The sequence below is a fragment of the Ixodes scapularis genome, unplaced genomic scaffold (genome assembly GCF_016920785.2).
Source record: "Ixodes scapularis isolate PalLabHiFi unplaced genomic scaffold, ASM1692078v2 PGA_scaffold4__175_contigs__length_147842914, whole genome shotgun sequence".
In the NCBI taxonomy this organism is placed as follows: domain Eukaryota; kingdom Metazoa; phylum Arthropoda; class Arachnida; order Ixodida; family Ixodidae; genus Ixodes; species Ixodes scapularis.
This window is the reverse complement of record NW_024609879.1, coordinates 71,503,180-71,515,868: the sequence shown is the minus strand read 5'-3', so window position 1 is coordinate 71,515,868 and position 12,689 is coordinate 71,503,180. Positions and strand designations below refer to the sequence as shown.

Genomic DNA, 12,689 nt, shown 5'->3' with positions numbered 1-12,689 from the left:
AGGTCTTTGCTCTGCACAAACATAGGGAAAAAGTGGACAAAATGTAATCGGATAAAAATTTTATTAGGTCAAGAAAGTGTATAAAATTTCAACTCAATATTTTCTCAGTGTGTTAGTGACCCCAGAAAACCCCTCTGCGAAGAACAACACATGTGGACAAACACTCTTAGTTGAGGCCTGTTTTGGGTCGTGGAATCTCGTGATGTTTAGTGGCTTATTTTTTTCATGATAAGCAGTCATCACTTCGTTCCTTTGCAAGTAGTATTACTTGGTAGTTTTCAACATTTTTGCCTTTTCTTCTGAAGTTCCGTAACATTCAGGTCCACGGTGTCTGTTTTTGTAAATAAGATTATGCATGAGAGGTCCATACGCTTATCACTGTCATGTGATGTGAAACAATTTGTAGGTCATATTAATTTGAGGTATTATTTTTCTAAACTAAAACTAAAATACTGACTTCTCCTTGACTTCCTCAAAACACTAACTTCCCCTTAACTTCCCGTTTCCATGCTATTCTCTTTGTCATTTTAAAAACTGGGAAAGTGTTGTTCCGGACTTTTTTTTCTGCTCTTACGTTTAAATTCGTTTAAGCCACACGGAAATATGTATGTCTTTTGTATAATCCATTTGAAAGCTACAGTTATTCTTCGGTTACATTTTTTACAAAACAAATCAAGTTGCGGAATAATGCACAAGAAAAGCTTGTTTCTGTTTCTAAAAAAAAACAGAAATGTGTTGTCCCATACCCTGCCTTTACGTACTCTCTTTCCGAACTTACGTCGTTTTCTGAACGTACTTTCTGAACTTACGTCGTTTTTTTTCTACACTCGATCTTTATTGTAGTAAACGCAAATCAGAGGTCAATTTTTATTTTAAAGCATTTCGCATATTTGAAGAATCCAACCTAAATGGCATAGAGTTTATGGCTGCTATTTTTTACCTAGTTTCAGCCCATCCAGATTAAATAGGGGTGCTTTGAGGCAGCTATTCTGATGCTTTACTCAAATGTGTTCCATATGAGAAGCAAAAGAGTACACACCAGCCCACTTTATTTATCAGTAAGCTAGATACGAGGCCCCACGTTCATAAGATATGATCAACCTATTTATAATTTCCCACCCTAAGATCAACAGGGTTCGTTTGAAAAATAGATAAAAATCCGAAACTACATGCCAACGGTTCCGTCGAGCTTGCCTGCAAAGGTACTCCAGCTAGGTTCAGCCTACTTATCGAAGGGGATGCCCCCAACACTTTTCCGAACTGAACTTGGTAACAAATAGGCATGCCTAATGTGAAGAGTGAAGGCGTGCCCCATTTAGAAATACTGCCACGCGCGTCGCTGAGCGAGCGCGTACGTCGCCGAATGGTTACCGTGCTTGGCTGTCGCGCTAAGGGTCTGGGTTCGATTCCAGTGAGAGGAATATTTTTTATTCATTCTTTCTACCTGGCGCTCTCGCAGATTCGAGGACTTTCTCGTCTGATTGAGGTACGAATGTTGTACGCGCCAAACGTTCTAGGCCGAATGTTCCAGAAACCCACGCGGCTACAAAAGGTGAGCCGGGGCCTAGCCGGGGCCAGCCGGGGCAAGCCCAGCGTTCGATCCTGCTGTTGCGCCGACTTCGACGCCCGTGAAGCTCAGTTGTTATCTTCTGTGTTTTGGGCACAATTTCGCCCAATTAAAGGTGTCAATTTCCTCAGTTATTCTTTGTTTCGTCACCTCGTCATTCGTGACAAAACAAAAAAAAGACTGGAGCAATCTTTAATATTTTTTGGATAATTACGCCCACAAACTTAAAACCAGGAAGATATCACAGTGAGCAGCTCCCGAACCTTTAACAAATTACCCTAAGTATTTACTATCATAATGTTTTTTAATTACTTTACATCTTACGTTACACATTGCTGTCACGTTACCTTGCACAGATAATTCTCTAGTAATACATAAGTACAACTTCTATGCTTTTAGTTATTTTTTCTACTACTTTTAATTATCTTATTAATATTTTATTCAGGTCAAAATAAAAATAAAATGAGGACGTTATTATGATCTTAATATTTGCGTGCAGCATTAGGAAAGGCATGGACGCGAAAGCGCAGTTTGGCTGAGCGCGTGAACAGTGCACATCGAATGTCTTAATTTTTATAATGCTCGAGCCTCTGCCATTTCCCAAAACGCACGCAACTTTTCTGGTAGTTTATCAATGAATATGCACAAAAAAAAAACACGTGTGCCGTGCAAGTTTTCAAAATCATTTGGTAAGCATGACCTAATAAAGCGGAGATAAGGTTTGTCACAAGCTTATGAGACCCAGATGACTCTTCATAATTTCAAACAAGACCTTACTTGCCCCATGTCTCTGCTGGTTTAAAAAATCACTTGAAATAGCAAGTGGAGAAGTTGCCGGCACGCTCAGAATGCATGTTCTTGCACGCATGGTACACTGGTCGGACGACATCCTTGCATTTGTGTTAATGTTGTATAAAGTTAGAAAAGTTCGACGGTAGAAATAGCATATTTCATTCACACAAGTAATTACGTAATATGATGATCTAATCTACGGTTAGTGGACGAAGCGCGTGTTTGTACGGGTCAAGGTTGAAGAAAGAATAAACGGACGACGAAGACAACACAATCGAATCTTTCAACTAGTCACAGACATATAGGAATTCCAAAAGCGAGCACAGTTGCTCGCTTTTGTAATTTGTTGATGTCCGTTGGTAGTTGAAAGATATGGTTGTGTCGTCTTCGTCCCATATATTTATTATTTTTTTTTCAATCTTAATCTCCCCTAATTTCGAATGTCTTTTTTGTAATTAACAATTAAAGCTAAAATGGTGGCGTACCCATTATCCGCAAGTTTACGACCGCCTTGGATGTAATCGAAATCACTTTTCTGTGGCACATTCCAATTTGACTTACAATATTTCAAATTTGTAGTACTTGTAGTAACTCGTAAATTGGAAGCCAACGACGAACAATCTTTATTCAAGGGAAACACGTATTTATATAGTGGTAGTTATCAGGTTTCTGCAGACCTCGTGGCATGACATCGCAAATTCGAGGCCACGTTATCACAATACAGGGATGGGCAGTATTTGAAATAAAAGTATTTAAAATACATATTTCAAATACTTTGTGTATTTTGCATTTGCATTTAATTACAAATTAGGTAATGTATTTGACAAATGTATTTAAATACTGAAACGTGCGTATTTCAAATACAATTGTAATTAAATACAATTTTGCGGGCAAAAATACATCCCTCAAATTTATTGTCACTGTCCAGAACAGGAAGAAAACTACGTTCTGCACCGAAAGCAGTGTCTCTCAACCAAGCACAAGCGTTTAGTAACATTGTGATTTCGGTGCTAGTCCAAAGCAAGAATAGTGACGAAATCGACGTTCACAGGCAGACTGGCTAAATAAGTGCCTGTGACAACTTGTGATGCTTTACAGCCTGATTTCCATCCATATTTTTGCCTGGAATATTCTAAATGCGCGGCTCGTCCAGATTTTCGTAACTGGTGCGAGTTGCAACAATAAAATATTCCCTAGCTAGTGCTGCGCGTCTTGGTCGTCTCAGTTCTTTGTTGGTCTATACCAAAATGTAATCGACAAAAAAAAGCTGCTTGAAGCTCTCTACTTTTATCACCAATTACGTCCAAGCTGATTACATTTTTTGTGATTATATTTCTACTACGTTACTAGAGCCTCGCACACTAACTCCCGAGTGTGCGATGCAAAATTAAAATGAGATCCCCAGAAACCCGTTGCAGGTGCCCTGAAGTCCCTGACGCAAATTTTGAGGAATGTATTTGGAAAAGTATTTGGAGGAGACTAAATACATTTGGTTGTATTTGTATCTTGTATTTAAATGCTTTTTTGGAAATGTAGTTAGATTTGTAATTAAATACATATTTGACGAAGTATTTTGTATTTGTATTTCGATACATATCTGCATGTATTTTGCCCATCCCTGTCACGATCCTAAACTATTTTCGTTTGTTCTTGAATTGATTGAGGCCTTTACTTATTGTATTATTTTCACATTACTTTATAAAAGTAACAAATATTAATAAAGCATGTTTTTACAAAGATTTTGTAACTAAATTCTATCGCAAATTACTGCCCCCCCCCCCAAAAAAAAAAAAAAAACAACGCTGCAATGAGAAATTTACAAACATATTACATTACAAGTAATGCGCTTCTTCTAGCTGACGCGTACCGAAAATTGCTTCAATGTAACCCTCATGAAGCTGTAAAGCGTACACAGCCAACTGCCCGTGATACCCTAATTTTGTCCGGGTGGGTACATGAGGGCCCCAGTCAGTCTCATAATAAGTTTAGCACGGACACACAAGCATTATACATGGAGCGAAATGTTGTTCTAAAGGTTACGTAGATTACCACTGAATAAACGTTATCAAAAGCACACGTACCTAAGAACAATTATATGCTGATGCGGCGTGCATGTAGATAATGTAAAACTCCTTTCAACATTTCCCCAATGGCCCATGAGATATCCCTCCTCAGGTTTACAATGGGCTGCTCCGTCACCTCCTCTTACGAGATCGGTTCGTGGAGGTCTCTGGCCGTCATACACAGCACCCATTCTTGAAAATAAAAAGAAGTGTAAGTGTTTCTTACAAAACGTCATAGTAAGGAAGAAAATCTTACGAAACAGTTTCAATCTTTCGAATTACGAACTGCACACATATCCTCGTACCATGGGCCCGTCAAAGGCATCCAGACCAAAGATCCGTGTATAATTGATGAATTAGTGCCTGTCATGTTGGACACACAGAGTGGAATCACGAGCTAAATCGCCGATTCTAGGAAACTGTTCAATTGGATGGCATTAAGAATTCCCGCGTAGCAGAGGTATTACAAAGCGAAATCTTCTCCGGTTAGAGTTTAGCTATTTAAAACAGGGCAACTCCGGTTCATTCTTAAAAACTACACACACACTAGCATTACTACGCTAAAAAAAGAACTCGGCCTTCCACTGCTCGCGCTCGCTGAAAGAAGGAAATTGACCAGACTAGTTTCATTACACGATTTGTATTATCAGGCCCATTTAAAGAGAGAATTGTAGTGTCCTGCGGCTCATCACATTTCTCCTCGTAGAGATCATTCTCAGAAAGTTTATCTGTTAACACCAAGAACAAACCTTTTTAAATTCTTTCCACAGCAGTTATCACTTTCAGAATGGAACTCTCTGCTAGAACATATTGTTACAATTCAACACTCACCTGGACTCAGACCTGCAGTTGCTACTTTTCTGAATATTTAGCAACCTTTAACCTTGTGTTTTTCCTTTCTTTGTTTTTGTTTGTTTTCAAAGCCCCCCCTTACGTAAAGCCCTACGGGCGCTTTAAGGGAACAATATATGAAATGAAATACAAAAATAAATTAATGGTTTTGGAATTTTGAATGACCTAGACGTATACCCGTTAGCGAAACAAGGTACCAAAATAACAACGGGTACAGTCATAACACAGAGAAAATAAACGTTGAAGACGCCTTCAGTAGTCTGCGCACTTCAAGAACACATCAAACATTTCTTACTTGATTGTACTACGCACGAGTTAAAAAAGTGCAGTACACCAAACTAAAAAAGCATGAGTGCATCAGGTTCTCGGAGCATGCATTCCATTCCTGGGACTTAGCCATCAGTAAATCGCAGAAGGGTCGAAAAAACACGGCGCCGTTCATCTGTGCTGAGCTGCTGAGCATATTGTGTGTCAGAGCAGGTTTCATTTTAATCAATACCTTCTTGCCGGACACGAAAAAAGGTTGAGGATTTGGGATGGTGCCATTTTCTAGCTAAGTACTTTATTGCATATTTTTACTGTTCGAGTGCTTTATTGGGAATGGGTAGTATAGGCGAGGAGAGAGTACCACGAATCTAGGGCGCTAACGTCAGTGGCCCTAAAATAATAAATGAATGAAAATATGTTTATTCAAACACAAATTGCGAGGACAATCCTGCTACTAAGCATTAAGTCACGGGGTGTGTCAAAATGATAATATCGGCAGTATTGTGTACGTAGGTAAAGAGTGAGAAAGTTACAGAAGGCTGCAAAGAGGGAGGAGACAATACGTAATGCTTTTTTATTTTGCCTCGTCACGTTTACGTTTTTTATGTGCTGGTAAATTTTTGTTGTTTTTTGCATCGCACGCGTGTTTTTTTTTTTAATGCGAAAGGAATAATTGGGGTCTCATGGAAGGAGCCAACGTCATCAGTTTTGAAGCCGCGCAAACGGCACCTAAACTCCTTTCTCCAAGTGCTCTGGGCAGGGTTCCAGAGAGCGCCACCGTCGGTTGATCATCAGCGCCACCGTGGCCAAATGAGGCAATACTGGGACGGCTAAAATCGGCAGCGCTGCCGGCATACTTATGCGAGATTACGTTATTACCAACTCCGAGCGTTGTGTTGTCGCGCGTTACACTACTGACTGTTTTAAGAATCTATCAAACGTTAAATATATAAATGTGCATCCGTGTGTGGTTGTGCCGTTCTAGCATTAGGGAGTTTCAGTAGGTGCCTTCTTCGATAGACAGAGACAACCCAAAACGGGAGCTAAAACAGTTTCTTTTCTTTTTTTTTACGTTGTTTGCGGGCGTTTTAAGATTACAAAAGCGAAGACTTCATCGAGCTTCCCTCCTCTTCAAAAGCGCACTGCAAAAGCAGAACTAAAAACGCCCCCCCCCCCCCCCCTCCCTCTCATCCTTACTCACCTTTTTGTTTCCAAGCGAACTATCCCCGCAGGAAAGCTGACCTCATTTTGGTGGTCAGCTTGCTTCTAGAGCCCTCTTCGCGTGTTGAAGACGGTTGTGGTGTCCGAGGAATGTGTTTTTCGTGCCATCTGGCTGTAGTTTGGACGGTGTCGTACGCAGTTGCTCGGCGCAAGCTGATGCTCGTTTTCGTCGGTTGAATATGCTGTTCACTTTTACTTAGAACAGAAATAAACGCCGCCTGAATAACCCTTTGGCGTGGGGTAAGTAATTGTTTTGTTATTTCTTGGGTAGACTTTTCTCGCACCAGGGATGAAGTTAGGACCGCATAGACACGGGTCGAAATAGAACAACCATCTTGGGCAGCTACGCGATCATGCTGAAGGCTGAAACGACTGTCCGTTGTGCAATGGACGAAGCGGAAAAAACGCTCACTTCGGTTTTCGGTAACTACGATCAAACGTCCACAAAACGTCGTTCGATCAAGATGTGTCCGTGGAGCAGAGAGCAATGAGAGTGTCAAAGGACTGATCTGATTCTAGAGTCATCGCATAGAATCCAAAGACAACGCCTGGTTTCGAGAGCAATAATTTCAAATATCGAGTGAAATAGCGCATTTAGAAATGCATCTCAAGTCAGGCAATGCGAACGAAATGCTTATTTTACACGCTTTATGGCATTTATTCATCTCCGATGGCGTTGTATTGTCCACGGTTTCGACGGAAACCTGCGGAGCTTCACGTCTGCTAAACTCCAGGGTTGCGACAGTCCAGTACGCAACAGTGCCTACAGCTTCGGCGTTAGCTCTTCTGCGACATCCGATAGCAATGTCAAGAATTAGAGATCAAAAACGCATGAATCAACACCTTCAAGGTGATGCGTGAATAGACCCACGGGCAAGCTGGCTGGCGAAAGGGCCTTCGCAGTGATACAAATATTTTGAGCTAGATTGCGCAACGTGTCACACCAAACTGGGGAGCCTCCATGCAGCAGACTCCTGTCGTTCATGTAAACAATATACAGTATACATGAACACACCCCATGACGAGTGAGGATGTGGTCTGCAGTCATCGTTATAGTGAATGGTATTCCTGAACTCGTGTTGTTGTTCTGTAGCTCTAATGTTTGGCGTGCTGTCCGTAACTTAGCAACTTAGCGTTGCATCTATTCTCCTTGGTTGCATCCAATAGAAGTTTTATGCAATATTTAGTGTTACAATCTGTGGCATAGAATGTGCAATCCGGTTGGAATCAGTGGCAATCTCCGGGTTTGAGATGCATGTATATGGTTATAGCCCACTGCTCCTACGGATTCTCATCGATCGTTTACCCACATACACTTTGAGTTCAAACGCGCTAGCACTTTACAGCAGATGCTAAAAACGCGAGTCATCGCGAGTACGCTCCTAGACACATATGATTATCGGAGCTGTACTCGTATGCCGCAATAACGTGACCCCCAACGTGCTACCATTGAAAAAAAGATTGAGAAATCCCATAAACTATCGCGAGTACCGAACTCTTAAAGTGATCACACGCTCGGCGACAATGTTCCAACCCACTCGGAAACGTAACGAAACAGAATATATAGGAGACTATACGAATATGGAGGGAGGAGTCTGACCGAGTAGACGCAGCTCTAAATGAAGGATGTAGTTACGTAACGTCGGACGTAACGCACAATAGCAGGCTGAGGTTACGTCGCCCATCACTTCAACTTCTAACGTAATTTTAGTGTTTATTTTGCGTCACGTCAAACGTACCTTGTAGGCTCTCAAAACAGCAAACGCGTGCGTCGTAAAATCAAAACAAATGAACGCAGACATGAGAAAGTCAGAGTCGGTGTCCTTTTAAGATATTTTATTGCCGCGACGGCTCGAACTCACAACGCACGCTAACGAAGACCGCGCATGACGGACAAATCATTACACGCGGAGGAAGGGGCTCAACAGAACATAAAATATACTCGCGGAGCAGACACGACAAGCAGGAGTGGTCTCTCAGCGGTCCCGTTTCACTTGAGCAAGCCAGCGTCTTTTTCGATTAGGGCTAGCCGCGAAGCGAAACATTCGTACGCCTTGCCTGTTGTGGCTCGTACATTGCGGAACGCAACATCCGGGCATTTCTGCTCCTCAAGTCTTTTAAAAGCGCGTAGCGTGCGCCAGCGCTATCGGGAACGACGTCGTCGAAAAGGAGCCGCGGTAAACAGGACAGGACCGCGACATAGACACCGAGCCGTACACTACGATTGCTGTTATCAGAGCCCCAAGATGGCGCAGCGTCGCCGCGTCACCACGGCAACCCGAACTGGCAGCACTGAGAGCCGGCGGGTGGTGGCAACGGGTGGGTCAGAGGCTGACACCACCCTTAGACGGGAGTCCCGTATGCAGGCGCCCTACACCAAACTTGACTGCCCGGAGGAGAAACAAAGCGAAAAGCCTAGCCGGACGGCAGTTAGTTGCCCCGATCCCAAAGGAGCGGAGTAAAGCTTCGGTCCCATTGGTTGCCATAAAACTTTGGTTAGGGCTAGTTGGTTCATATCGATTAAAAGGTTAAAAGGCGCGAACAAACAGGACGAAAAAGAGACACGTACGACACGGACAGGCGCCAACTTCCAACTGATTTTTTAAAACACGAATCATCGTCAAACTCAATCCCAATCGCCTAAACACATGCAACTGATAAAAATTCATATCTCTCATTAGGCGCATCCTTCAAGAAACACAATTTCTTTGGTTAACAGATAAAGAGATGGCATGCTTACGCATCTGTCAGCCGCTTTGTGTATACAGAAAGCCTCGATTAGTTCTCTTTCCATTTTTTCATTCCTTTTTTTGATAAAGCTTGTGCGCTCAAACAAAGGTTCGCACCCACATCGTTTGCAGTGCTCAGCAAGATGCCCACCCGAATTATTGCGTACGGCAAGCTTATGTTCGCGCGCTCTTTCATTAAAACATCGGCCGGTCTGACCGATGTAAACTTGGCCGCAACTGAAAGGAATTTCATACACCACCTTAGTCACGCATTCTGTGTATCTTGTTATATGTTTCTTTGAGCACACTACAGACTTTCGTTCAGTCATCGCGGGGCATATCTTTGAAAGTTTGCACGGGGCTGAAACGACGACGTTAACCCTGTGTCTAGCAGTCATCTTTTTTTTTTTTTTAAATTGTGGGACACTTTGTGCAAATATGGTATTACCTGCACTGACATCTTGTCTGTCTTTTCAGGTCTTTTGTCAACACCCTCTCGCTTAATTTTCTGTAAGAGCCTTTCACACACACTTGTTGCTACGCTCTTCGGGTAACCGGCCCTCGTCAAGCGTGCAACCTGCTGATCAAAGCTGACCGGCAGTCTATGCTGGCAGCTTTTTGTAATGGCTGCCTTCACGCAGCCATTACAAAAAGCTGCCAGCATAGACTGCCGGTTAGCTTTGATCAGCACGTTGCACGCTTGACGAGGGCCGGTTACCCGAAGAGCGTAGTAACAAGTGTGTGTGAAAGGCTCTTACAGAAAATTGAGCGAGAGGGTGTTGACAAAAGACCTGAAAAGACAAACAAGATGCCAGTGCAGGTAATACCATATTTGCACAAAGTGTCTCACAACTTAAAAAAATATGGCTGTTAGACACAGGGTTAACGTCGTCTTTTCAGCCCCGTGCAAACTTTCAAAGATATGCCCCGCGATGACAAAACGAAAGTCTGTAGTGTGCTCAAAGAAACATGTAACAAGATACACCGAATGCGTGACTAAGGTGGTGTATGTATGTATGCGTTACTAAGGTAGGCATCTTGCTGAGCACTGCAAATGATCTGGGTGCGAACCTTTGTTTGAGCGCACAAGGTTTATCAAAAAAGGGAATGAAAAAATAGAAAGAGAACTAATCGAGGCTTTCTGTATGCACAAAGCGGCTGACAGATGCGTAAGCATGCCATCTCTTTATCTGCCAACCAAAGAAATTGTGTTTCTTAAAGGATGCGTCTAATGAGAGATATGAATTTTTATCAGTTGCATGTGTTTAGGCGATTGGGATTGAGTTTGACGATGATTCGAGTTTTAATAAATCAGTTGGAAGTTGGCGCCTGTCCGTCTCGTACGTGTCTCTTTTTCGTCCTGTTTGTTCGCGCCTTTTAACCTTTTAACCCATTGGTTGGCGCGCGTCATCAAGGAACAAAGCTCCCATTGGCTCTCGCGCGGCGGTGCGGCAGTGCGGCGGTGCGGGCCGGGCGAGGCGTCTAATGCGTCGGACATCCGCCAGGCGGCTACGACTGCTCGAGAGGCTTTCCCCTCCTCCCGCTGGGTGCGCCCGCTCCGCCCGCCGACGGTGGGGTCTGGAAGCATCTGGGCCAACCCCCCCCCCCCCCCCTTCGCCCTTCCCTCCCCCTCCCCCCCCCCCCCCCCCCTACGAAAAGGAATGCGACGGCGCACGATGAAGAGGAACGGAAGAACGACATTTTTTGAAGAACGACAAGTGCTTCTCGGACTTTTTTTTTGTCAAATAAATATAAAAGACAAGGTATACACTTTTCATATGTTTATTTTTTTTTGTGTGTATATATTGAAGCGCCGTAAGTAATCTGGGCCCACAGGAATTGCGATCGAATGTAATGAATTGAATGGTACGGCCGTGTAGGCTCGTGGAGCGTATGTGTCCTCGATCTGCAGACGCTACGAACTTCCTTTCTCTTAATATTTTTTGGCATTTCAAGCGTACATTTAGTACTAGCGGTATATATGCATAGCGGCAGGATTGGGTGGTTTAGGTTAGCGTAAGCGGCCGGGTGGGCCATGGGAAGTAGAGTTGGGTCGGTATTTCTGTAGTTTTTTGGCGGACTTTTTTTTTGTGGTAGACGCGCGGGTTTTGAGTAGCTAGATGATGAATCGAAAAGGCAGGGAGGTCAATGGGCACTTGAACACGGTAGAATGCGGAAAGTGCAAACGGTAATAATATTAAAAGAAGAAACCTTTGAGATCGTTTTAGACGCAGAAACAAGTTGCTTCGCTTGCCAACTCTGTAAGAGGATCGAAAAAGGCTTTAAAAGGCCAGATGGAGAGTGGAAGGCTAGAGTTGAAGAGATGAGGGTGGCTATTAATGGGATACTGAACCGAAATTTGGATTTTGCAAAATAAGGCCGCACAAGCGTTGAACGGGACGCTACGAACCCCAAAACATCACTCATTCATCGATATCTCGAACGAATGGCCGCACTTTCTGACTTTCGGAAAAGAAGAGCGCGATCAAGCGAGGACTTTAACGCCATTGACCCCTTGTAAAATTTGAGAATGAGGGGAAGCGACCTCGCTTCTCTCCTCCTCGCTTCGGTTCACCAGCTCGACGGGACGTATGAAGAGAGGGAATGAGAATCTCACTTGACTTGTCTCGTCCGCCTCGTCGGCCGTTTTCAATCTCGCATTTCTTTTAAAAAAATACTGCGATCCGTCAGAGATATCGTTGTATGAGTGATGTTTTTGGGTTTTGCAGCGTCCCGCCTATCCATCCAGCCTTAATTTGTGGGCTCGAAATTTCGGTTCAGTATCCCTTTAGAAAAGGGCGGGACAGGCGGGTCGTGCTCGAGACCACGGTTTAAGATAATACTCTTCAGGTGAGGACATTGCGCTCCTCGCGACGTGCCCGATGAAGTTCGCTCTTCACTCTCTCTCACTATGGCTTCAAGCGGCGCCGGCAGGTCACTCGTCGACCCGTGGGCACGTACAAGACGGCTCGTGCCGCCCCATGTACCACACGCGCAGAGCTCCAGCGAAGTTGTCCCACGTGCAGAAAGACCATGGTGTACCGGGGTGTCGTGGCGACGAGATAAATTGTTTCGCTCTCACACAGTTTCGCCGTTTGACCGCCGGCGACACTGTCAGCCGCGGGCATGGTGGCAGTAGAATGATGCACCCTTTCGGATGCCCGTCAAACGAACACTATATGATTCCTCGCGCCGCGC

General features: G+C 43.8%; 1 protein-coding gene across 1 annotated transcript in view; it reads right to left on the bottom strand.

Annotated features, from left to right (window-relative positions):
- Positions 1-264: 264 nt before the first annotated feature.
- The window catches only part of LOC120846285, a gene marked incomplete at its 5' end in the record, with an annotated part of 85,299 nt that continues 72,874 nt past the window's right edge, over positions 265-12,689 (bottom strand). Inside the window, 2 exons of the mRNA XM_040217994.1 lie at positions 265-331; positions 4,441-4,614. Of these exons, the coding sequence (XP_040073928.1) occupies positions 265-331; positions 4,441-4,614 (241 nt within the window). The remainder of the gene's footprint in view (positions 332-4,440; positions 4,615-12,689) is intronic.